This window comes from Manis javanica, chromosome 1, assembly GCF_040802235.1.
Source record: "Manis javanica isolate MJ-LG chromosome 1, MJ_LKY, whole genome shotgun sequence".
Taxonomy (NCBI): Eukaryota; Metazoa; Chordata; class Mammalia; order Pholidota; family Manidae; genus Manis; species Manis javanica.
Genome location: NC_133156.1, coordinates 221,983,983 through 222,007,176, shown reverse-complemented (window position 1 = coordinate 222,007,176; position 23,194 = coordinate 221,983,983). Strand labels below are relative to the sequence as shown.

The 23,194-nt window shown below is 51.4% G+C and overlaps 1 protein-coding gene and 1 long non-coding RNA gene across 4 annotated transcripts in view; one reads left to right on the top strand and one right to left on the bottom strand.

The window, feature by feature from the left end:
- Positions 1–2,653: 2,653 nt before the first annotated feature.
- On the bottom strand, positions 2,654–18,178 carry LOC118970742 (uncharacterized). Of its 3 annotated transcripts, none has more exons than XR_005058828.2 (4): positions 18,054–18,178; positions 13,336–13,425; positions 8,787–9,630; positions 2,654–3,521 (listed from the first exon to the last, which is right to left on the bottom strand). It is a non-coding gene; the product is annotated as an uncharacterized lncRNA (long non-coding RNA). The 3 variants fall into 3 exon arrangements; XR_005058829.2 differs by having other exon boundaries at positions 9,407–9,630; XR_005058827.2 differs by having other exon boundaries at positions 2,654–9,630.
- KCNK3 (potassium two pore domain channel subfamily K member 3) overlaps positions 17,826–23,194 on the top strand; it is a 37,667-nt gene continuing 32,298 nt past the window's right edge. The window contains exon 1 of the mRNA XM_037009480.2: positions 17,826–18,282. Coding sequence (XP_036865375.1) covers positions 18,000–18,282 — 283 coding nt within the window. The 5' untranslated portion in view covers positions 17,826–17,999. The remainder of the gene's footprint in view (positions 18,283–23,194) is intronic.

Below are 23,194 nucleotides of genomic sequence, written 5' to 3'. Positions count from 1 at the left end.
GCTTCAATGAAAATGGCTGGCTCTGCTTTGCAGCAGCAAAGTCCAGTCTCTTAGCAAAAACAACCAGCCCCACGTGAGACAAGACCCGCTGCTCGCCCAGGGAGCCTGTCTGTTGAGAGCACACTGCTTCTGGCAGGCCTCAGGGCCCCTCTCCTGCCTCCTTTGGCCCGAGGGTCTGTAGCCAAAGGCAAGTGGGGAGCATCCTGTGGTGCCTGCTGGCGTCCTCCAGTAGACTCTGCCCCTCCATCCCCTGACCTCTAACATTCAGCACAAGCTCCTCCTTCCACCTCTCCTCAGGAGCTCAAGCCCAGCAGAAACCAGAATGCTCCCCAGAGCTGCTGGAATCCTGCACCCCATAAATCAGGACCCATCCTGAGCTGCAGGACCAAAGGAATGCTCTGAAAAATGAGGGAATCCCCTGAAGATCATTTTCAAGCATCATCCCTCACCCCATCTAGCTCAGGCCCATCCCCAGGATTGAGGTGCCTTCCAGCACCCTTCGCCACCCGCCCCAGTAAGGGTATTTGGGCTCAAAGCTCCAACTCTTGATGCTCAAGCAGCATGGGGTGGAAAGGGCCCTACAGCAGAGCTAAGGGGCTCCTGGAAAGCATGCCCTGCTCTGTGGCATGACCAGGAGGTAGCCCAGCCGCCTGCTCAAAACCTGCACTGGCTTTGAGGAAGGGAGGCAGAAGGTCTGAGACCTTTGTAAGAGTGAGTCATTGAGTTCTCTGGGGACCAAGCCTATCCTAAACCATGTGACTTCACCCGCATCCCCTCCACTCCGCTGCCAGCACACACACATGCACATACTCCACCTATTTCCAGCCTGGAGCGCTCTCGGGTTTCAGAGATACACACCAATGATGTTTACTGTGGCCTCGGAAGACACAATAAAGAAATTTCTGGGTCACCTGAATCCCTGGAGAACACTTAGGGAAGCAGAAGGGGGAAAGCACAGGCTGGAAACTAAGACAACAAGAAATAGCAGAAAGGATTTCCTGAGTACACGGGGGTGTGGAACTGCCCTCAGGAGGAGCAGCTTCCCTGGAACTGCCTCACCGGCGGTGGCAGCCACTCGGGCTTTCCAGAGGGCTGGTGTGACCTGGCGCCGACGGGCTGAGTAAAGGGGACCATTCTTTCTGAGTGACTGGGTTTGCTCAGAGAAAGAGCTATGGCCGGGCACAGAGGCTGGAAGGAAAGGTAGGCCAGGACCAGGCCTGGAAACCCCTCTCCAATGGGCTGGTACAAGCAAGCAGCCAGAGTGGATCATGTGGGCCAGGGCTGTGCTTGCCCTGGCTCATGGGCAGTGTCATTCCAGGACTTTCCTCCAAGTATTTCCCTGAGAGGTGGTCTAGGCAGAAATTGGCTCGGGACCAGCAGAGTTCTGAAGCAACGGTGGCCTCGGGGAGATTTGTCACATCTGTTTGGCATCAAGGGACGAGATGAAAGACACTTGAATGAGATTCTCTCCATGGGAAATTTAGCAGAGCACAGGCTACTAATCATGGGGGTGTGGGGAGAGTCCAGTAGGCCAGGTCACACCAGCCAAGGGACCTGCCAGGTGGCGTCACCCTGATGAATTGACCATTATTCCAGGTTAGACCTTGTTAGGGTCTCAGAACTGATCCCACCCATAGGGCCAGCTTGCCAATCAAACTACCAAGAGTCAGAAACCTACAGACCAAACTTGGCTAATGTGTTCGACCCTCACAAGTGCTCCAACTACCCGCACTTCCAGCCAGGCTGCCCCAGCCTGGCTCTGGACCCCTGGAGGGCTGAAGCTGTAGGTATGGGTTCTGGGCAAAGCCTGAGGGCCACTCCACCATGGCCATGGTGAGGCCCGAGGAGCCTCCCAGCCCACATCAGAGCCAACTTCCTCAGACAGTGAGCTGGGTCTCTGAGGGCAGTTTCCAAGTGTTGCCCCCAGGCCCTGCCCATGGAGGAGGACTTGGCTCCTCTTAAGGCATCCCTGAGAAAATGTAGGCCCGCCGGTGGAATTTAGACTGGTGAGGATGCTAGACCCCCCTGTCTACCCTGTGCATTACACAGATAGGACCCTGAGGCCCAGAGAGGGGCAGTGGCTACTTCAGGGTCACAGACAGGTTCCGGGAGGACACTGTCTGGGGCCACCTCTGGGCATCAGTCTTCCTACTGCAGTTCATTCTACCACTCCTGAGCCCCTGCTCAGATACGCGGACACAGGAACCTTTCCTGAGCCCAGGCAAGGACCCCACAGCCTCCTCATTTTCCTAGGATTGGTGTTGGTAAGGGCCAGGGTGAACTGTGGCCAGGGTAGGGAAGTGCTGTCTAAACATGCCGTGGGGCCTGCATGTCTGGCTCGACCGGCTGTCACCCGGGCCAGGTGGGCCTCTGACACACAGCAGGAATTTTCCATTCGCGCATCCTCTGGCTGGTTGGGATCCAAGGCATTTTTACGCCTCTTTTTTTAAAATTCCAGTTTATCTACCCTGCCCCATGAAGTTGCACCCTGGGGTCCATAGCATCAGTCGCTAAGTTCTGAGGAAGGCTTCAAGAGTACCACCTTCCACCATCCAGGAATCACCTGTTAGTACCTAAAAGACAGAATTCTAAAATGTAGGAGCAGGAAAAGTGCTGTTTAAAAATCTACCCAGACAGTAAAGCTGAGGCTTGCAGAGAAGGGTGACATGCCCAAGTTTATGGCGAGAGGGGCAACCAAGATCAAACACATGTTTGTCTAACCCTGACAGTTACATTTACACTGTACCAGTTTCCCAAGGTTAAGAGCGAAGGCCACTGAAAGGCACCATAAGCCACATGGAGAGCCACCTGTATGGGGAAACAGCCAGACTACAGGAGAAGTCGCCAGAATGGAGAGCTGAGCTGCCAGGACACACGTTTCTCCACACTCCTTCTCCTGGCCTAGCAGGAGCTCCAGTAATAGCTCATTCTCACAGGCAAGGCTGGTAGGTGGTGGCCCCATCCTCAGGGACCTGTGAGCCTCATCCTGCACTGCAGTGGTGGGGATGTTTCCTGGGTTGAAGCAGACTTGACCCTGTGTCCAGGGGCCTTCTTTGCACAGTAATAAGGCTCTTGACCTGGTGACCATGTGTGGAATACAGGCTGGGAGGCTGGGCCTGCATACTGGAGACCAGCTGGGCTGGAGACCATGTCCTCGCCAACCTGTGCAGGGGCTGCGAAAGGCAGCTACAGACAAGAGGTTTGTCTCCAAGGCAGTGTCACTGATGGTCAGTGCAATACCTGTGCCTGCAGGGCAGGGTCACAGCCAAGGGGAAAAGGCTGACCCTGCAAGCTGAATGAGACTCTGCAGGCGCCACCACTGGGCCCTGAGAATGTTTCTCAGAGTCATAACTACCTCCCAGAGCATGGGTCTTCACAAAGCTGGAGCTCAGGTTGCCCTCAGCCTTCTTCAGGGAGGTGGAGGTGGTTGGCCATTTGGCCATTTGGCCTGTGCCACTTCTGACCTCCATGAAACTCCTAGATGGAGGTCTCCAGGTGCTGGCCCAGCATTTCCCAAATTTCTGTAAAATAAAGTCAAAGGGTGTTAGAGAAAAACAAAATTTTTTCCATGGTCAAATAAGTTTGGGATACCAGGTTAAATTAATCCTGGCTCCTCAAATCTACTACAAATGAACTGCAGACCTAGAACAGTAGTTTTCAGCTGGGGGCACATTCATCCCCCAGGGGACATTTGGTAACTTGGTTAGCCATTTTTAGTTGTTATAACTGGAGGAGTGCTCCTGACATCTAGTGGGTAGAGGTCTGGATGCTGCTAAACACCTGCAGTGCCCAGAACAGCCCCCCGACAAAGTCAACGTGCTGAGAGTGAGAAACTGGAGCTGCCCTGGAGCACTGCAAACTCCCAAGGGAAGTTTCTAGAGTCCACAGCGCAAGGAAGAGTTGTCACTCTTTAAGGCCACACAGTTTCTTTTCTCCCTTCCTATTTGTGAGGATTTCCCCAATATTGAGAAGTCATGACTGCCTCCCAGTACAGAAGCTGAAGGTGGCCAGTTGACATTGTCCTAGCCTCTCTGGAGCTAAGGGTACAGGCACATGACCTCAGTCTACCAACAAGATGCATTTCCCCAGGCTTTGAACCCAAAATGTCTGATGCAAAGCAGCAGGGACTATGCAGAACCCTCTCTGGCGAGGAAGGGGGCAGCAGCTAAAATCTGTCTCCATAGGCCACACTGATGATGGTTCTAGAGGTGGATGGTTCTAGAGGTTCAGTGTTGGTGGAACTGGTGGCATAAGCTAAAGTGTCTGTGCCCAGCAGTGGCAGCAGTGGGGTCTTCTAGGGGCTGATCCTACAGCATGACTCTGGACATTGTTCCTGGCTGCTTTGCCTCTGACCTTGGTTTTCTGACCAAGATCCTTGGGATGAATCTCTTTTAAGCTTAAGTTAGCAGAGTTGGCTTCTGATGCTTGCAAACAAGAGCTAACTATAAGTGATGTTCAGAGCTTCCCAAATGTATTTGGGAAGATTCTTTCTTTCACAGAACATCTCAAGGAACTGTTGTTCTATGAGCATACCCTGAAGAGGATTGACTAAAATGACAACTAGGGATTCCCATAACCTCTGCTCCAGCCAGAACTAGACCCCTGCAATGGCCCACCTCTACCCAAGGCCATTGAGGACAGTCAGCACCTCTCTCCTGGTCCTCACCGGGCCAGGGCTAGTCTAGAACTACCCTCCTCCCAATGTGCAGAATAACTGCAGCTGGCTGCAGCCTCAAGAACAGAGCATAATCAAGGTGCAGAGGTGATTGGGCTTGTCAGAGAAGATGGAAGGAACTGAAATGTGGATAGGAATTCTGTTGTTTGATCAGGCTGATGATGTTGGCAGGTCAGAGACAAGTTCAAAAAGAATTTGAATTTTGGGAATCTGTGGAGTCAGGAAAGAAAAGGGGGAAGCTTTGGAGAAGATCAGCTATCTATCCAGAGAAGAGTGAAGCTATTTTAAGGAATTTTATGCCCTGACTGCATGGGAGGTGCTGCGCCCAGTTTCGGGTGCGTTTAGAGAGAGCAATTTTAGATGCCACTCATTCATTTACTCAAGTACGTATCGAGCACTAGACATAGAGCAGGTGCTGGGGAGACAGTGTTGAACCAAACAGACACACCTACCTGTCCCTGCCCTCCTGGGACTTGTGGTCTAGTGGGGGAGACTGACGTCCAGCGCCTGAGATGTAACTGGTCTTTTTGTTATGATAATGTTATGATAATCATTGGGGAGGAGAGGGGAGCCAGAGGATCAGAGCATGAGGGCCCTAACCTGGGGTCAAGGATGATGTTCCTGGGGAGGGGACCATCAGGGGATTGCTCCAGGTACAGACAGGGGTGAGTCAGGGCACAGGTAGGATTCACTTGGGGGCTGAGATGGAAGGACCACAGCATGTTTGGGTACTGAAAGAAGGCTCTAAAAGCCCAGAGGGATGAGGCAAGTGGACCTTGAAGCCAGGATGGAGAGGCAGGAGTCCAGGTCTTCATCCTGAAAGCAATGGGAACCATTCAAGGGTTCAGAGTAGAGCCACATGGCAGAGGCTTAGGGGAACCTGAAACTAGAAAAAGAACAACGTGGTTTCTTCAGTGACTCTGGCAGATGAAGGGAACCTGGCCTCAGGTGGGGATGGGCATCCAGGTGAACTAAAAAGAGGGAGGCTAAAGGAGACAGAGTGGGCTTTGGGAAGCACCTACAGTTTGCTGAGTCTCCTGCTGGCTGCTCTACACATGACTGCATTTACAGCAGAGCTGAAATAACCATAAAAACAGCTCTGGCTCCACACAGAGCCAGAACGCATGCTTCCCCAGCCCTCCCTCCAGTGCTTGTGGCCAGGCCTGAAGGCCGTCAGAGAAGTTCTGGGAGAAACATAGAGGGCCCTTGAGAAACTGTGGTGGAGGAAGGAGAGGGAACTAGGCAAGGGGGGCAGCCCCCGCAGCCCAGGACGCTCCAGACTACGGGATGTCAAGGACTCTTAGAAACCCGCTGGTCCAACCACCCCCTTTACAGATGAGGAAACTGAAGTTCAGGGTTCAGTGGTGGTGCTGGAAATAAAACCCAGGTCTTCAGCTCCTCCTCCGTGCTCTTTCTGCTACTCTAGGTGTGGGTGTGTATGTACGTGTATGCACGCATGCATATGTGCTGAGACAAGGCCATTCATCTCTCCATCCATCCATAATCCAAGCTGGCCATGATGTCGGCATGAATTAAAGATGTTTATAGAAATGAAAAAAAAAACGCTTAGGAAAGAACTTAATCTCTCTACAGTGGAGGGGTGGGGGGAGTGTCCAGTTTCAAAAGGTTAATATCTTGATTTTTAAAAATCCCTATTCTGTTTTTTTCAAAGAGGATTTGGTGTTCTCAGTCCCAGCTGGGAGCTTAAGGAAACAGAACGTTGCTGCTCCGTCTGCTGCCCTTGCCTGCTGCTCTAGACTCTCTTGCTGAAGCTGGAGACAGGAGCATTGGATCCTGGCCTTGGCTCAGGCCAGCTGCGTGCCTCTGCTTCCCTCTGTCTCCAGTCAGAAGTACAGGGTCTCCTTTCCTGTATCCCTCTCCCCACTCTTAGGGAGAAGGGTGGTCCAGCCCAAGAATGCAGGAGCTCCGTCACGGGAGGCGAGAAGTGGGGCTTGAAGCTGGAGGAGTTCAGGGGCCCTGGCCTGGCAGTGAGGACCACAGGGGCTGAGGGAGGCTCTAGAGGTATGTGCAGAGGGAGGAAGAAGATGCACAAACTGTGCTGTGTCATGGGCAACAACTCTGGAGTCCCACCTGACCCATCTACTGTCTGGGTGGACCTTGGAACCATCCTCGCTCCTTGGAAAAATAATCGTGGGGCCACATGTGCACTGAATGTGCTCTTAAGACTGAGTTTGGGTGCAAACAGGAGAGTGTGTGTCTGGATCACCATTTGTGAGAGGACAGAGGCCTTGGTGTGGCCATTTGTATCCCCCTGTCAAGCCCCTGGAGATCAATCAGCTCTTGGAGCCCCAGCCCATCAGACCCCAAAGCTCCCTGGCCCAAAACTCCCAGGAGAGTTTTACAAAATCCCCTAAACTCTGCAGAAAGCCAGGCCCTGCAGGGTAGCAGGAAGTGAGCAGGAGTTTCACCAGGCAAATTGGGCTCCAAACAATTTTGACCACAATTAAAAAGCAGGTCATGGTTTCTCCAGATTCCAAAGGTCAACACAAGTACTTCTGCTCAAGTCCAGTTCCCTAGCCATTGCCTGGAACCCCATTATCTCTTTGCTAGGCAGAGATTTTTCTTATTAGGAAACCAGCAATGGGATCCAAACTCAATCAAGACCCAAGTGACATCATCACATTGCATGCTCTTGACCCTGTCCTTCTCTGGGCCTGTTTCCTCACCCGTTAACAGGATATAGATCAGATGACCTCACCCCCAACTCAGACACATACATAAGTTCTCTTTGGCACTCATTTCAAGATTCTAAATTTCCACTGAGTGTCTTGCCGGCCTCTAATGAGCTCAGTCCTTCGATGGCTCACCCACCCTAGGCCAGACCCAGGAAGCCCCTTTCCCTTTCCCTTAAGCCTGGTTTCCTCCCTGGACTATGGTGTGGGGTTGGTTTTCCCCAGCCCTAATCCAGGAAGAGGGGAACAGAGGCACAATCCTCCCAACCCATTGAAAGAAGGCAGGTCATACACCAGACAGGGGCAGGATCAACCCAGGGATGCCAACCCTGGACCCCAAGATCTTTCCTCTGCCTCATAACTGCCCCCTTAGATCCACTCAGTTGCAACAGGGCAGAGTCCTCTGGCCAGGCCTGTCCTGACTCAATTCGTCAAGCCTTTATTAATAGGCCAGACGGTTTGCTTGGCAAAGTATTAGCAGATAGAAAAGATCCATAGAGCCTATGGAGTGATTCTCTTCTGGTTTCTGTGCTGGAGCTCAGTCCCTCCCCAGGGCAGTGTCAGGCCATCATCAGACACCCCTGGGCCTCTGGCAGCTGTTTTCCCATTTGTCCTTTGGGTCCAGCAAGTTACAGCTCATTCCTTTGGCCACATTGTTCCTTAACGACATCACTTTTTCCATCTCCCTGATGGCTTGTTGCCCTTCTGCCTGAGTGCTAACTCTCAGCTGATCTCCATCTCCCTGACTTGCTGTGGATTCCATGGGTCACTGGACTGCACCATCTCTGGTCACCTGAGATGTGCACAGCACAGAGCCCAGGTACCTGCCTGTACCTCCCCAGAATGACCCAGTGCCAAGCAACCCCCATCCATGTGGGTGGATGGTCTCTTCCCCTTCAGATCACTTGTGTGCTGGAGATGCCAGGCACCCCATTCAAAGGCATCCTTGAGCCCATGCACAGCTGTGGAGGCACTTCTCAGACCCTACCTGGGCTAGGTGATGGACACTTGGCTTCCTCCCTCATCTCTACCTTAGATCAGTCACCAAATCCAGTTTATTCCTGTCTCCTGGCCCCTGTGCAAGCTGAAGTCACTTGACATCACCCACAGTTCTGCTCTGTTTCCTACATAAAGTAAGTCAAGCATCTGTTCCTCCTGGGGCAAACCCAGGTGCTGGGTCCAGGCCCTTCCTACAGCCTCTTCTCTAAGCTAGTCATTCATTCACACAGCTAGTATTTTTTTGAGCTCTAGCTAAGTGCCAAGCCCTGTGTTCATAGCACATTCTAATCTGTTTCCCTACTGCTGCCTAGCTCCACCCTCAATAATTTTCTAGTGAGGGAGTGTGGCGGAAGAGTGAATGCACTGACTCTGGAATCAAACTGATCTGAGTTTGAATCCTGAATCTGTCATCTATTTACCTCTAAGAGCTTAGACAAGTTGCTTTGCTTGAGCCTCAGTGTTCTCATCTGTAAAACAGGAATGCTGCCATTCAGAGGGCTGTTAGGAGCACTAAGTATAATTATATATGTGCCTGCAATAATATGCATTTCTGGCAGAAAAGCAAGAAAGAGCCCAGAGTATTTGGAGGCATTTCAAAGAACACAGAATGGCTGGTGCAAAGAGGCCTAAGCTGAGCAAGGCGGATGAGGCCAGGAGTGCAGGGTGGGTGGATCGCACAAGACAGGAGGCCAGCTTAGGAAAGCGGCTTGACTGGGAGGGCCCTGGTCTCATGGTGGAATAGCTCCAGCCACATTCACTTGGTGCCCCTCCATGTAGCCATGTAGGTTTCTTAGGCTGGCACTCCAGGCTTTCCAGCAGCCTCCTGGTCTAGCCTTCCCTTCTCTCCACTCCCAGAATAATATGGGGAATAAGGTGGCTTCTTCCTCATAGCATCTCTCCTGGCAAATGATTAATGCAGGGCTCTGAGGAGCATAGCCATCGAGGCCTGCTTTGTGCCCCTGCCCCCCAACATCCCACTCCCTTCTTCTCTTCCCTGCCAGCCTGATCCAAGAGAATCAGTTTTCCTCAACCCCAGCACCTGAATCAAGATTGCTTCTCTTCCCCCCAGCAAATGCCCAGAAGCTGTGCATGGCCTAGCAAGGCCACTGGTTGCAATCAGCACCCAGTCTCCTCTTTGAGGACAGACTGAGGCTTTGGTCTAATTATGTGAACACCAGACATCTGAGATCACCAAGGCCAGGGAAAGCTGGAAGTCAGGTGGTCCCCACGGTCTGCTCCAGCAAGGCCATCCCACTTTCAGAGCTACAATCACAAAAATCAAAACAGAGAGAAGGCTGGGTCAGAAAGGGAGACTTAGATGGCAGCTGTTAATAATAACATTCTCATCTATTTTTTTCTTGAGCTATAATTGACATAAAGCATTGTATTAGTTTCAGGTATACAGCATAATTTGATGTATGTATATATTTCCAAATCATAACTATAATAAGTTTAGTTGATATCCATCACCACACGCAGTTACAAATTGTTTTTTGTTGTGATGAGAACTTTTAAGATTGGCTCTCTTAAAAACTTTCAAATATATGATACAGTATTGGATATTAACAGTCATCCTGCTGTATATTATACCCCCTGGACTTATTTATCTTATATTGGGAAGTTTGTACCTTTTGACCACCTTCGTGCATTTGCCCACCCCTCCCCCACCCCTCTGGCAACCAACAAACTGTTCTGTTTCTATGAGTTCAGTTTCTTCAAGATTGCACATTCAAGGGAGACCATACAGCATTTGTCTTTCTCTGTCTGACTTATTTCATTTAGTATAATGCCCTTAAGGTCCATCCATGTTATCACAAATGGCAGGGTTTCCTTCCTTTTTATAATATTTTGAATAATATTCTAGTGTGTGTGTGTGTGTGTGTGTGTGTATACACATATATATATACCACATTTTCTTTATCCATTCATCCACTGATGGACACTTAAGTTGTTCCTATGTCTTAGCTATTGTAAATAATTCTGCAATGAACATGGGGGTACAGATATCTTTTTGAGATAATGATTTTGTTTCCTGAGAATAAAGACCCAGAAGTGGAATTCTTGGATCATAAGGTAGTTCTATTTTTAATGTTTCAAGGAATCTCCTTACTGCTTTCCATCATGGCTGCACCAATTTACATCCCCACCAACAGTACACAAGCATTCTCTTTTCTCCATGTCTTCGCCAACATTTGTTATCTCTCATCTTTTTGATACTAGCTGTTCTGACTAACAGAGGTGATAACCCACTGGGGTTTTGATTTGCATTTCCCTGGTGATTAGTGCAACTGAACACCTTTGCATGTACCGGCTGGCCACTTGCATGTCTTCTTTGGAAAAATCTCTATTTAGATGCTCTGCCCATTTTCTAATTGAATTGTTTGGTTTTTTTTGTCTCTTGAGTTGCATGAGCTCTTCACTTACTTTGGATATGAACCTTTTTTCAGATTTGCAAATCATTTCTCCTGTTCCATAGGCTGCCTCATTTTTCTGTTGGCTTCCTTTGCTGTGCAGAAGCTTTGAGTTTACATTCTCTCTCACCTTGTAACAGAATTAATTAATGAGTCTTAATTTCCCATTCATCATCTTGCCTGGAGTGCCCCACCCGCTGTGTGAGGGAGGCTACAGGAGATTGCTCTCTTCATTTTGCCATGGTACAGAGGAGGAAACTGAGGTTCACCATGGCTTGTCCGGTGTCCACAGCTGGTCACTGCAGAGGTCTCTTGCCTTTTGTCCCTTCCACAAGGCTGCCCACTGGGTGAGTTTGGGTCACACCACTGACCAGAATCAGAATTTCAGCGATGCAAGGGACTGATGATTAAAATCCCTCGTTAGCATCCTGACAGTGTCCAAGAATCTTTCAGGAAGTTCTTCCTCTGGAAAGGAACCAGCACAGATAGAACAGACACTGCCGTGACCCAGGGTCTCATCTGTCTCCATCTTGCTCATCACTCCCTCATTTCCAGGGGTCTCCTCTTCCATTCCTTCCCATACTAATATGACCCAATTTCTTCAAAGAACCTGGGGCTCAGAAGCCACTAAATCATGGCCCCCCAAAACCAGGGCTGGCTTTGAAGGAACACACATTTCATTAAATTTCTGGAGGAAAAAAGAATGCCAGGAGGGCAACCATAATTTTTTGTAAATATATTATTTCAGTTATTTTTTAGAAGTCTGAAAATTTAGATCTTACAGCAGATATTTCTGTGATTACGGATTTCAAACAGGTTCTTCTCTAGCTGGTCAGCTCATTTTAGCATGGACTAGAATCCCAACCAGATGGACTGGATAAACTAGTGTTTCTTGTTTTTATTAAACCACTTGATTGAGGGGTGACTGACCTACAGAATATATATGTATAATGTATACAACTTGACAAGTTTGGAGGTAAGTATACATCTGTGAAACCATCACCACAATCTATTCCTTAAACAGATCCATCACCCCTGAAATTTTTCTTCCACCTCTGTATTTATTTATTTATTTTTTACAAGAACATTAACATAAGATCTTCCCTCTTAGGAAATTTTTAAGTATAAATACAATATGGAGATGGACTAGAGTTTAAAAGTTGGAATGAACCCTCTCTAGTCCATCCTACTCATTTGACAGACAGAGAAACTGAGGCTCAGGTCAGAGACATGCTCTCCCCAGGAAATGCAGCTCCTTAGTGGCAGTGCCAAGTCTCAGCCCAGAGCTTTGAGCCCTCATTCAGTGTTGCTTCTGTGGTGCTGCAGCCCCATTGTGGCCTGAGATCTGAGCAGCCTAGGCAAGAGGCTAAAGGACCATTTTCTGAGCAGCCCGTGGCCTCAGACCAGCCCTCCCAGGCCTGAGCCTCAGGCTTCTTTGATGTTCCTACTCACACATGTGTCTGGCTCAAATGGCTGTCCCTTTGGACTGCTGCAAGGGGCTGATTAGATGTAATTACTTTGCCTAGAGCAAGCTATCTTCTTAATAGAATCAGCTCCCAGTAATTAGCCTGCCAAAGGCCCATTTCCCTTGCTGGAGTCCTAGGGCCTCCAGGCCTTTAACTCCCACCTGTGAATGTTGGACCTCTGCAGGCAGCAGGGTGTAGTGTCTAAGTGGGCAGGGTGGTTGGGGTCTTTGGAGGGTGGGAGGAAGCAGTGCTGTGAAGGCACAGTAAGGACTCCAGGTGCAGCCTTCCCTGGGGCCAGGGAATTGCAGGGGACAAAGAGTGTAGCACAGAAGGACTACTCCATAAATGTTGAACTGGGCTCAGCTGAACCACAAAAGGCATCTAATCCAGTCCCAAACCCAGTACATTCAGCAATCAAGTCCAAGGTATTTCCTGCAGAACAACTAAGTGCCAGGCACTGTACTAGCTCCTTGGATCCTTCTAAAATGGCTTCAACCCAAGAGATCAACCAGACTGTGCTTGCATTCCATTGACCAGGAGCTCATTGCATCCTGGGCAGCCCATTCCTTCTTCAGAGGCATAGAGAATGTTCCATCTATTTTGAGCTGAAATCTCTTTCACTGTAACACCTCCCCATAGCTCACTGGCCCTCCCAGGCCACCCAGAGCAAAGCTAATCCCTCCTCCATGTGAAAGATCACATATTCCCTGCACCTTTTCTCCAGGCTGAGCATCCCAAGTTCCTTTGGTTGTGCCACGTACATCATGCTGGTGAGAACCCTCATTAATCTGGTTGACAGACCTGGAAGCTGCTTCTGTTCAATTCCTTTCTCCCAGATGGTCTGGAGCCCAGTAGCCAGGACCACAGGGGGCGGGATTCCTCTTCCATCAGAAAGAACCACAGCCTTAGCCAGAACAGGACATTATCCAAGGAGTACCATGGTGGTGACCCAGCCCCTCCCTGAGGAAAGGACACCTAAAATCTGTTCATTGGGAGTAACTTCTCTTGTCCTCTCCCCAGCCCAGACACACACACGCACGCACACACACACACACGGCTATGCATGCTCACAGGCACCACTCAATACTTACTGACTGATTAATCATTGCAAGTGCTATTATAATTATTGTGTTTGGTGCTGAGAACAGGCTGCCTCTGCTTACTTCTCAGAAGCCATAAACCTGAAAAAAAAAAAAAAGGATTTCAAGATTTGTGAGGCTGTTGACCAGATCTCCAGGCTCACTTTTTTCCTTACCAGCAACATACTTGCCAGGGAGCATAGCCATGCAGCTCCAGAATCTCTGTGGAGGATAGATTTAAGGGACTTAATTCTTACAATGGGAACAGGGTGCGTTTAGGGAACTTATCTTGTAGCTAAAGGTGTGAAAGTCAGGATAGCTGGGCTTGAGTCCCAGCTCCGGCCCAGCAAGCTGTGAGGCCTGGCGCCTCATCAGGCCTCATTCCTCATGAGCACTGTATGGTCCAAGGTTTCCTCCAGTTTTAGTTATTCTGTGACCAAACACAGAGGTGAATATGAGTGAAGTGGAAAATAAGGGTCAGGAGATGGAAGAATGGGAAGAGAGGAGACCAGGACTGAAGCTGAGAGTCTCAGGCTCATAGCCTCCTACACACACACACACACACAAACACACACACAAACACACACACACGCTGGAGAACAGCAGCTGGTTTTCTCCCAGATCTCTCTCCCATCCCCTGCTGGCTTGCCTGAGGCCCCAGTAAGGGTTGGCTCTATCTATTTACTGTCCCTGTCCCAAGTGTAGCGGAGAGGGAGGTGGTAAAGGGAGAAGGGAAAAGGAGAGAAGGGGGAAATTTGTAGAAAATAGAGAGGCATACAAATGGCAAAAATGGTGTGGGCCAAGTGGGCGATGTTGTACACTGCTGGGGAGAGTGACAACCAAGAAAGCCCAACAATGTTTGGTGACGTGCAGTAGGCATAGCACTGGGACGCTTCTGGGTATATGTCTCAGTGAAAATTCCCTGCAGGTCCTTAGGGACACACATACAAGGATGCCCATCTTAGTGTGGTATTCAGAATCAGAGATGGAGACCACCAAGGAGCCCCTCTCTAGGGGAAGGGATTTGTCAAATGCAGTAGATCCAGACCTTGGACCAAGTCTTCCTGCTAAGGCATGGAGCAAGCCTGGCCCCCACAGCAACTCTATGAAGATCATTGGTCCTCACTCTCACTGATAGGAGACCCAAATCTGTATCCTGAGCTAGTCACCCAGCTCTTCTGCGGCAGGACCATAACAGAGCCAGGTGTCCACCTCCCAGCAACAGCTCCCACAGCCTCTCCTTTGTGAACAGCTGCCTTTTGTGTTTGGTTTGGGCTTGAGATGTTAAACAAACAGTGTCTCTTGACAAATGCAAGCTGGCTGTACTGGGACTGGTTACGCTCTGTAAATGGATGGATGGATCCAAATGGATCTGCCACATCTCTTCCTACAGAGACACACCAAGAAACACCTAGGCCACACTTTGAGCACTCTGAATCCCATCAGTCTGCCTTCAGAGCCCAGGATCCCTGGTGCACCTCTGTGTGATAACCACTGTCTTGTCTTTCTGTTGCAGCTCCTCTAACTGGCCCAAAGCTTTCTCCACTAGAGTCACCAATGGATTTAAAAAAAAGAAGAAGAACATGGAGAAGCCACAGCTGAGCAGTTTTTATCATTGATAATAGACAGAACAGATAAAGGTGCTTTCTGACACTTGGCCCTGGGCAGGGGGTGGGGGTGAGGGTCCAGGAAGGCCCCAGGAGTCCTGAATGAGAGGGAGTGGGATGGGCTTTGAGGTCTTTGGCACAATCCCACTGAGGTTGGGGGCAGGAGACAGTGGATGGCACTCCTACCTGCAGCCCCCAGGAGCTACTCAGATACCTAGACTGGCACTAGCATGGCTCCCCCAATCTGTACCCTGTCCTTAAGAGAAAGGAGAGAAGAGGAGCAGGAGGAGAAGACACAGAGGCCCTCCTAGGCTCCAGGTGGCCTCTGGATGCACTGTACTTCCCCATTGGCAAGTGTCCTCGCCCCTCACATCATGGAAGCTACAGGAAAGACCCCAGCCATGAGACATGAGTCTTGGTCCCATCTCACTCATCATGTAACCTGGACAGCCCCCTTCCTACTCTCTGGGCCTCAGTTTCCTCATCTGTAACATGAGAGGGTTGGACTAAATGAAGGTCCTTCTAGTCCTGAAGTGCTGTGAAAATAAGCTTCATAATAATTAATAATAAATGGCCTGTCCCTAAAAAGAGCTTTTTTCCTTTTCCAAAGCTCTTTCACTCATCATATCACCTTTCATCTGCACAGCAGTTTGGCTTAGCAGCCAGAAGCAAGCAGATGCCAGATACAGCCTTTCTTACTGAAAACTAGGTCCTGCAAGCCACTTGCTCATCTAGACCAGTTTGGGGTTAATTGGCTTCTAGGGTGGCTGTGGCTAGCAGCACAGGATCTGACGTATACCCTTACCCCTGGAAAGCAAGAAAGACAGTACTTTTCTTCCAGAGAGCCAGAAGATGCCAAGCGGAAAAGATGCCTGCATAGCTGAGTTCATGCCAAAGGGGCGGGGCCAGAAAGTTTGTGTCAGATCAAAGAATCTGACCCAATCACAAGATCTTTTGAGGTGGAGGTGGGGTGGAGACAAGGTGCCACAATTCAGGGCCTTCTCATCAGGCTCTGGTCAGAGACCTGCATCCTTGGAGAGAAGAAGTTAATACAGAGCTTCATACTGTCTGATTTGCACACATGTGATCTCCTTTGATTCCGTACGGCAATCTATTCAAGAACTGGTATAATGAGCCATCCAGTTACAGATGAAAAAACTGAGGCCCAAGGAGTCATTAAGGAGAAGAGTATGGGTTTAAGAGGCAGCTCAAGTCTCTTCCCAGCTGAATGACCTTGGGCAGTCCTCTGCACTGCCTTTAGCCTCAGTTTCCCATCTACTAAATGGACATAATGATACCTACCTTGCAGGATTGTGGCAAGGACTAGAGATAACATATGTGACATGCCTAGCCTGACACACAGCTGATGCTTGACACATACTGTTGAATAAATGCTTGAAGGAAGCAGTGGGTTGGTGACACTCCTGGGAGAAGCAGTGGCGTGTCCAGCCATGACAGGTCAGTCCAGGGTATGGGTACACGGTGCTTCCACTTCTGGCTGGCTGTCTCTGGAGCCTATGCTCAGTCAGGGGCTTGGGGCCTCTTCCACGTCTCTCCTCAGGGCCCATGCCAGGGTCCCGTGAAAGACTTTTTGACCCTCCTTGGCAGTGGGATTTACATTCCAATCATTCTGCTCACTCAGCCCATCCAAGTCTGGAGTTGTTTGATGCTAAGCAAGGCCTGTGGGATCATCTGCCATGACACCTCATCGAGGAGATAAGGAAGTGAGACTCTGAGAGGGAAAATGACACCTTGCCTGAGGTCCCACAGCCTGCCCCTCATCACCGCCATTGCCACCATGTTGGCAAATGAGGAAACTGAGGCACAGGGAGGCCTCCCAGCTCCTCTAGTCTGTCAGCAAGCCTCCTGACCTGGGCCCCATCTGCCACATTTCCAGCTAGATCCCAGTTCAGCTGGATACCCCACAGTGGTGTCCCGTGCTGTCCCTGGCAGCCCAGCCTGTCCCACTGAAGCAGGATAGGGGTTATGAATTTCCAGACAACCTGGGAGCCCCTGGGAGCAGTGCAAGAGACCCTGGGAATGGGTGCTACTGGCTTAGGCTGCCAGCCTGGGCTTTCTGGGCCAGTTCCAGGAGCCCTGATGACTGGGAAGGGACACCTTTCATGAGAGCAGGGCTTTCCCTTGGGTGTTGGCCCATTTGTGCCCAGGTCCACAGCTGTGCCCTCTGTTTCTAAGACAACCAGCAGCTTGGCACTGGGGAGGGGGTGTGGCTGGGAGGAGGAAAAGTTTAGCTGAGTCCCAGTGCTGGCACTAACTCACCGGGTGCCCTTGCAAGTCATTTGACTTCTCTGTGCCTCAGTTTCCTCATCCACATAATAAAGGGCTCTCCCTGCTATAGCATACTGTGATTTCTGCGGAGGGTTCAGGGTGAGGTGGGATCTCGCTCCTTCTGTTCTTTTTCCCTTTCTTGCTTTTTTTTTTCTGTGTCATCAGTTTATCTCCTGCTCCAGGTCTCCCTGTCTCAGCCAGCCGCTCTTTCTGCTTCCATCTTCCCCTCTCTGCCTCTCGCGCTCTGTATTTTTCTGTCTGCCTCCTCTTTTTGTGTGTCTATGAGTCTACCTCTGGTTTTATGTCCTTGTCTGTCACACCCCCTCTGCTTCTCTCTCTCTCTTCATAGTTACATGCGTTTCTCCGTCTAGTTATGTCTCTCTCTGGGTCTCTCCCCGTCCTGCCCGGTCTCTCCGCGCCTCTCCCGCTCGCTCCCTCACCCCTCCCCCTCCGCCTGCCCCCCTCTTCCCTCCCTCGGCGCGTCTCCCCAGTCCTTATTTGGCTGGGCGGGAGGGCTGGCGGGAGGAGGCGGCCTGCGGGCGGGGGCCGAGGGGCGGGAGCGGGGCCGGGCGGAGGAGGGCGGTGGGTGGTGCTGAAGGGACAGCTCCGCGGCGGCGGCGGCGTTGGCGGCGGCGGCCCCAGGGCGCGGAGCGGGTGCCCGGCGCGGGGAGCGGAGAGCGCAGCCATGCCCCAGGCCGCCTCCGGGGCAGCAGCAGCGGCGGCCGGGGCCGGAGCGCGGGCCGGGGGCGCCGGGGGGCCGGCGGCGGCTCGGGCGGGACGATGAAGCGGCAGAACGTGCGCACGCTGGCGCTCATCGTGTGCACCTTCACCTACCTGCTGGTGGGCGCCGCGGTCTTCGACGCGCTGGAGTCTGAGCCCGAGATGATCGAGCGGCAGCGGCTGGAACTGCGGCAGCAAGAGCTGCGGGCGCGCTACAACCTCAGCCAGGGCGGCTACGAGGAGCTCGAGCGCGTCGTGCTGCGCCTCAAGCCGCACAAGGCCGGCGTGCAGTGGCGCTTCGCCGGCTCCTTCTACTTCGCCATCACCGTCATCACCACCATCGGTAACTACTCGCAGGGCCGGGGCGGGGACCCGGGGGCTGGGCGCCGGGTCCCGGGGTAGTCCGGAGCCGGCTGGGGCTGGGGGTTCCCCCGGAGAAGGTCTAGGCGCCGAGCTCCGCGCTCCCAGAAACCCGAGTTCAGCCTGGCGTGTCTGCTTCGCGGGAACAGGACTCGGGGGAGGCTCCGATTCCTGGCTCCAGACCTGACTCTCCCGCCGGGCCAGCCCTAACTTGTCCCTGCCAGGCTGTGCGAGGGCCCCAGGGGACTCTGAAGTGTGTGAGAGGGGCAGGAACGACCGGCGGAGGCTGGGGAGGAGGGGTGTGGCCGGGCCAGGCCTTGGAGCAGGGCTCTGAGTGTGAGCGGCAGGGAACGCGCAACTCCTCCGTGTCCCTGAACATGGGCTTCGGACACCGGGGAGCGTCTACACTGGCTGGGGCTCCAGGGAGACGTGTGAATGCAGGTATTCGGCACTCCGCGGCACTGCGAGCCACTTTGGGTGTCTGAAACACCCTGTAACAGTGGCTCTGAATGCTGTTTGGGATGTGTGTATGTGTGTGTGTCTCCAGCTCTGGAGTTTGGGCACCGACAGCCAGTGCCTTTATTTTCCTAGGGCAGCAAATCTGGTGCTGGAAGCCAGATCCAGCCCTGTCCACTGCCTTCTCTCCTGTCCCAGGAAAACAGTCACCTCACAGGAATGGCCTCCGTTCTATTCTCCAGGCCAGGGCAGACCATGGTGTAGGAGGCCACACATACCCAGACTCAGAACATAGGTGCAGGCACACACACACACACACACACACACACACACACACACACACACACACACAGACACACACATAGGTACACACACAGACACATACAGGGCATATAATCATGTACACTAAAGCACACAAACCAGTGTCCAGGAAAGGAATCTCCAGTGATGCCATGTGTGCTATTCAAAGTGCCCAGACAAGAGTAAACACCTTTCTCCTAACCTTCTCCCAAACATGTGATTCCAGCCCAGCTCCATCACTTCGCTTGCTGTGTGACCTTGGGCAAGTCTCTTCCTCTGCCTGGGTCTCTGGCTAACCTCCAGACAATGAGGAGTTGGCTGAAATGATCTCAAGAGCTCCCCCAGTCCTGACGTGCTCCCAGCCAGCCTTCCCCCAGAGCCCATCCGGATGCCTCCATGAGCTGTTCCATCTTTCCCATTCCTTCTCCTCTCCCTGGTCCTGCTCTTTGCCTTGGCTGAGCTCTCAAGGGCTCATTGCCACTTGGCTTAGCCCATGACAAGATGACAGTGTTTTCCTGGGAGTCAACAGGAATAGAAGGGGAAAAAGGCAGGACTGGATATTGTTCCTGCAGTCTGTCCACTGCAGGACCCTGACTTGAGGATTGCTGCTCCTGGGGACCACAGGGACAACAGGTTTTTGGCTTCCTCTCTTGGAAGAGAAAGGACCCCAGGAGTGGATGTGGCCCAAGTGGGGGCACCTCTGGGTTCTGTGAGTTTAGTGCAAGATAGTGAGACTCAGTCCTGCCCAAAGAGAAGCCTGCTTTCCTGGGAAGGATCAGACCAGACCAGGGTGTCAGGAGCACTGAACACCCTTAGGCCTTCCTCTCACTCTTGCTATACACCACGCCCTTGGCCATGTGTCTCCCATTCCTTTCTTAGTCCCATAGTGCCTGGCTCCACAGTAACCTCCTAACTGGCCTTCTTGCCTCCAGCCTGATATCCCCAAAGGGCAAGCACTCCTGGACAATACTGCCAGAAAGAATCTCCCCAAAATGCAGCTCTGACCATATACCATATCAATACCCTTCTCAGAAGCCCTCAGTGGCTCCCCACTGTCCATAGAATTTGGTCCATGTTCCTTATCCCAAATTTTAAGGACCTTCATACCTGGCTCCAATCTTCATGTCAACTTCATTTCTCACTTCTTACTGACACAGTCCCTCCACTGCAGTCATACTGCCCCCTGAGAACACTTTACATATGCCCATCTGGCACACCTTTTTCCTCTGTCCTCTATTTATTTTGTCCAAGGTAACCTTCCAGGTCCAGCTCAAATTCCACCTCCTTCTTCAAGTCTCCCAGACCACTGCTCTGGACAGCTGCAGGACTACTGACAGGACAACCTGGGTGACAGAGCCTAGGCTCTTTTATCTGGCTATTTACATTTTAGGGGGTGGGTTTTGTCTCTTCAACCACACTGTAATTAACTGCCATGTGGGCAGGGCCCTGCAGTTCCTACCTCTCTGCTCCTAGCACTGGCACAGTACCGGGAAGCACATGAGTACTCAGACGATGCTACTGAAGGGTTTAAGGTGTGCAGAAATGAGGGCATCATCCTTCCCCTCCAGCCCCGCCATTTCCCAAAGTGACTGCAGTCTTCACCAAGAGAGATTCTACAAACGGGGCAGAAGCAGAGCGTGGTTCTGGAGATATTTATTTACAAAGTGCCGGGCAAGAGGAAAGAGAGCATCAAAGCACCTACCCTAGTTCTGTGGAGACCCCAGATCGGCATTCACCCCCTGCCCCACCCAAACATCTCTGGCTTTTTGTCACCTCTCACTCTGACTATGCCACCTGGCTGGAAGCTGTCCACAGGGGCTCTGCTCTAGAAAAACCTCTCTGGGCTGTGATCAGAGTGCTGGAAGGGGCTCTGTTTTAGACTGGTCTTGACCCAAGACCCAAAGGCAGTGGCCTGTGTCTACTTGATGCCTTTGGAGACCCAAATGGGTCTCCTGAGGCACTGAGAGCCCATTTGGAATAGAATAATGACAGAACTTCCCATTCACTTGGACTTAGTGATCACAATGCACTTTCATCACATCTTTTGAGTCTCAGCCGTTGCAGCTCAGGGAAGTGGCCAGGGCAGCTTTTTGGCACCATTGTACAGATGAAGGCAAGGGGATTCGGGGCAGGGAAATGACACCTCCAAAGTCACACAGCTGGTGAGCAGCAGAGGTAGAGTGAGAAGCTGGGTATTCTGACTCCAAGACCAGTGCTCTTTCCTTGCCGGTCTCTCTCGGCTGCTTCCTCTGCCTCCATATGCCGTGAAGCCCAGAGCCAGCCAGGACTGGTGTGGCCAAGACATGCTCAGTGATGCCAGCTTGCAGGGCTCTCATGGGAAGCCCTGATTGATTGAGGGTCAGCAGGGTCTGAGTTAGTCATTCACCTGGTTAGTCACAGCCTCCACTAACTGCAGGGATTCCTCCAGCCCCCCAAATCCCTGGTCTCCCAGCCAGGAAACCCTTCCTTTGTTGTGCCCTAAGTTCATCAAACACAAATGGAAACTCTTTTCTGGGAAAGCTTAACCTCTCTAGCTGTTGAGTCATTAAACTCCTCCGGGGCCCCAGCCCCATCTATTCATAGCCCAGAGGCTGTCAGAGCAGGAAGGAGCCTCCATATCATCTGATACCGCCCCTTCCTCTCACAGATAAGGAACCAGAGAGGTGATGGGAGTCACACAGCCAGAGGGTAGCAAGGCCCCCACTCCTTCCACTTGTTCAGGATGACTCTATTCGTATTCTTATTAACAGCAGCGATAGCCACCATCTGTTATCTACGCTGTCAGGCTCACTAGGTGACACTCATTTGTATCTTCTCATTTCATTTTTCTCACCAGCCCTTCAAGATGGGCATTATTACCCCCCTTTTTTAGAACCTAAAAGCTTAGAGGAACCTAAGGCTCTGAGTGTAAATGACTCCTCCGCGGCATTGCAATTTGAAAGTATGGCACCTGCCCAGATTCGGTTGAGCCTCTCTGACTCCCATGCCATGAATTTTTTGCCAGTTCTTTCTCCACTTCAAGAACCCAGTCCAGACCCTTGTATCTTGAGGGCACCCAGTAGCCAAAGCTTGTTTTCTCCTCCCCAGAAGGAGAGAGCCTCCTGCTGTAGCACACTACAGCCAGCCTGCTGCCCGCCCCCATGCCCTAGCCCCTGACCAACTCAGACCACGTGCCAGAGCTGTGCCCAGCACCAGGCCCTACCTGAGACTGCCACGGGCTCACAGGTGCCTGTTCTCCCACTGCAGGGCCCCGGATTCCTTGCACCTCTAAAGCAACAAGAGACCAGGTGATTGACTGGCTGATGGAGCTGGGCAGAAAACCTTTTGTTCTGCTCTTTCCTCAGCTTCCAACCTGTTCTCAGCTGAGCACAGGCTCCCATCACCCACCAACATGGCCTGGGAATCTTTAGATTGTAATTTCGAGCAGGCAGCTCATGAAGGAACCTGTACTTTTTTACATCTTTCCAAGAAAGAATGCAGAAGTGACCTGCCACTCCTGAAACCTCAAAGTCCCCAAATAAAAGGAGATATTAATAATCATCCAGACACCCAGAGGTGAGTGGCTTGCCGGCAGTCATGCAGCAAGTTGCAGATACAGCCCTGATTAGAACCTAGGCCTTTGGGTGCCCAGTCTGGAGTTCTTGCCATCATCCCAGACTGTTCCCCTCATGAACCACCATCGTCTCAGCACTGGGGCTTCTGACTGCTTATCACTCCAGTGCTCCCAGTTCTCTCTTTACTTCCCAGTGGGGTGGAGGGGCAGCCCAGCCTGGGCAGACCCACTGCCCACTCTCAGTAAGCAGTTCCTTCCTGCCTGCCTACAGGCCACCTCTCTGACCACACACGCCTTTTTTGCAGGGCGGTGTAAAGATATGGGTACTGGCTTAGAAGCCAGATGCCTGGGTTCATCTCTTAACCCACTTCTCTACTTGCCCCCTACCCCCTACCACAAGTTGTATGACTTTGGACTCTTAGTCTTTCTGAACTTGTTTGTTTTTTACAAAATGGGGGGAATGCTATCTGCCTCCCAAGATTAACCTGGATAATGTAAAGAAAGTACCTGCTACGGAAGAGGCACTCAAACAACATGTGCAATCATTGGTGTTATTAATATTATTGTTCATGGATTATTACTTCCC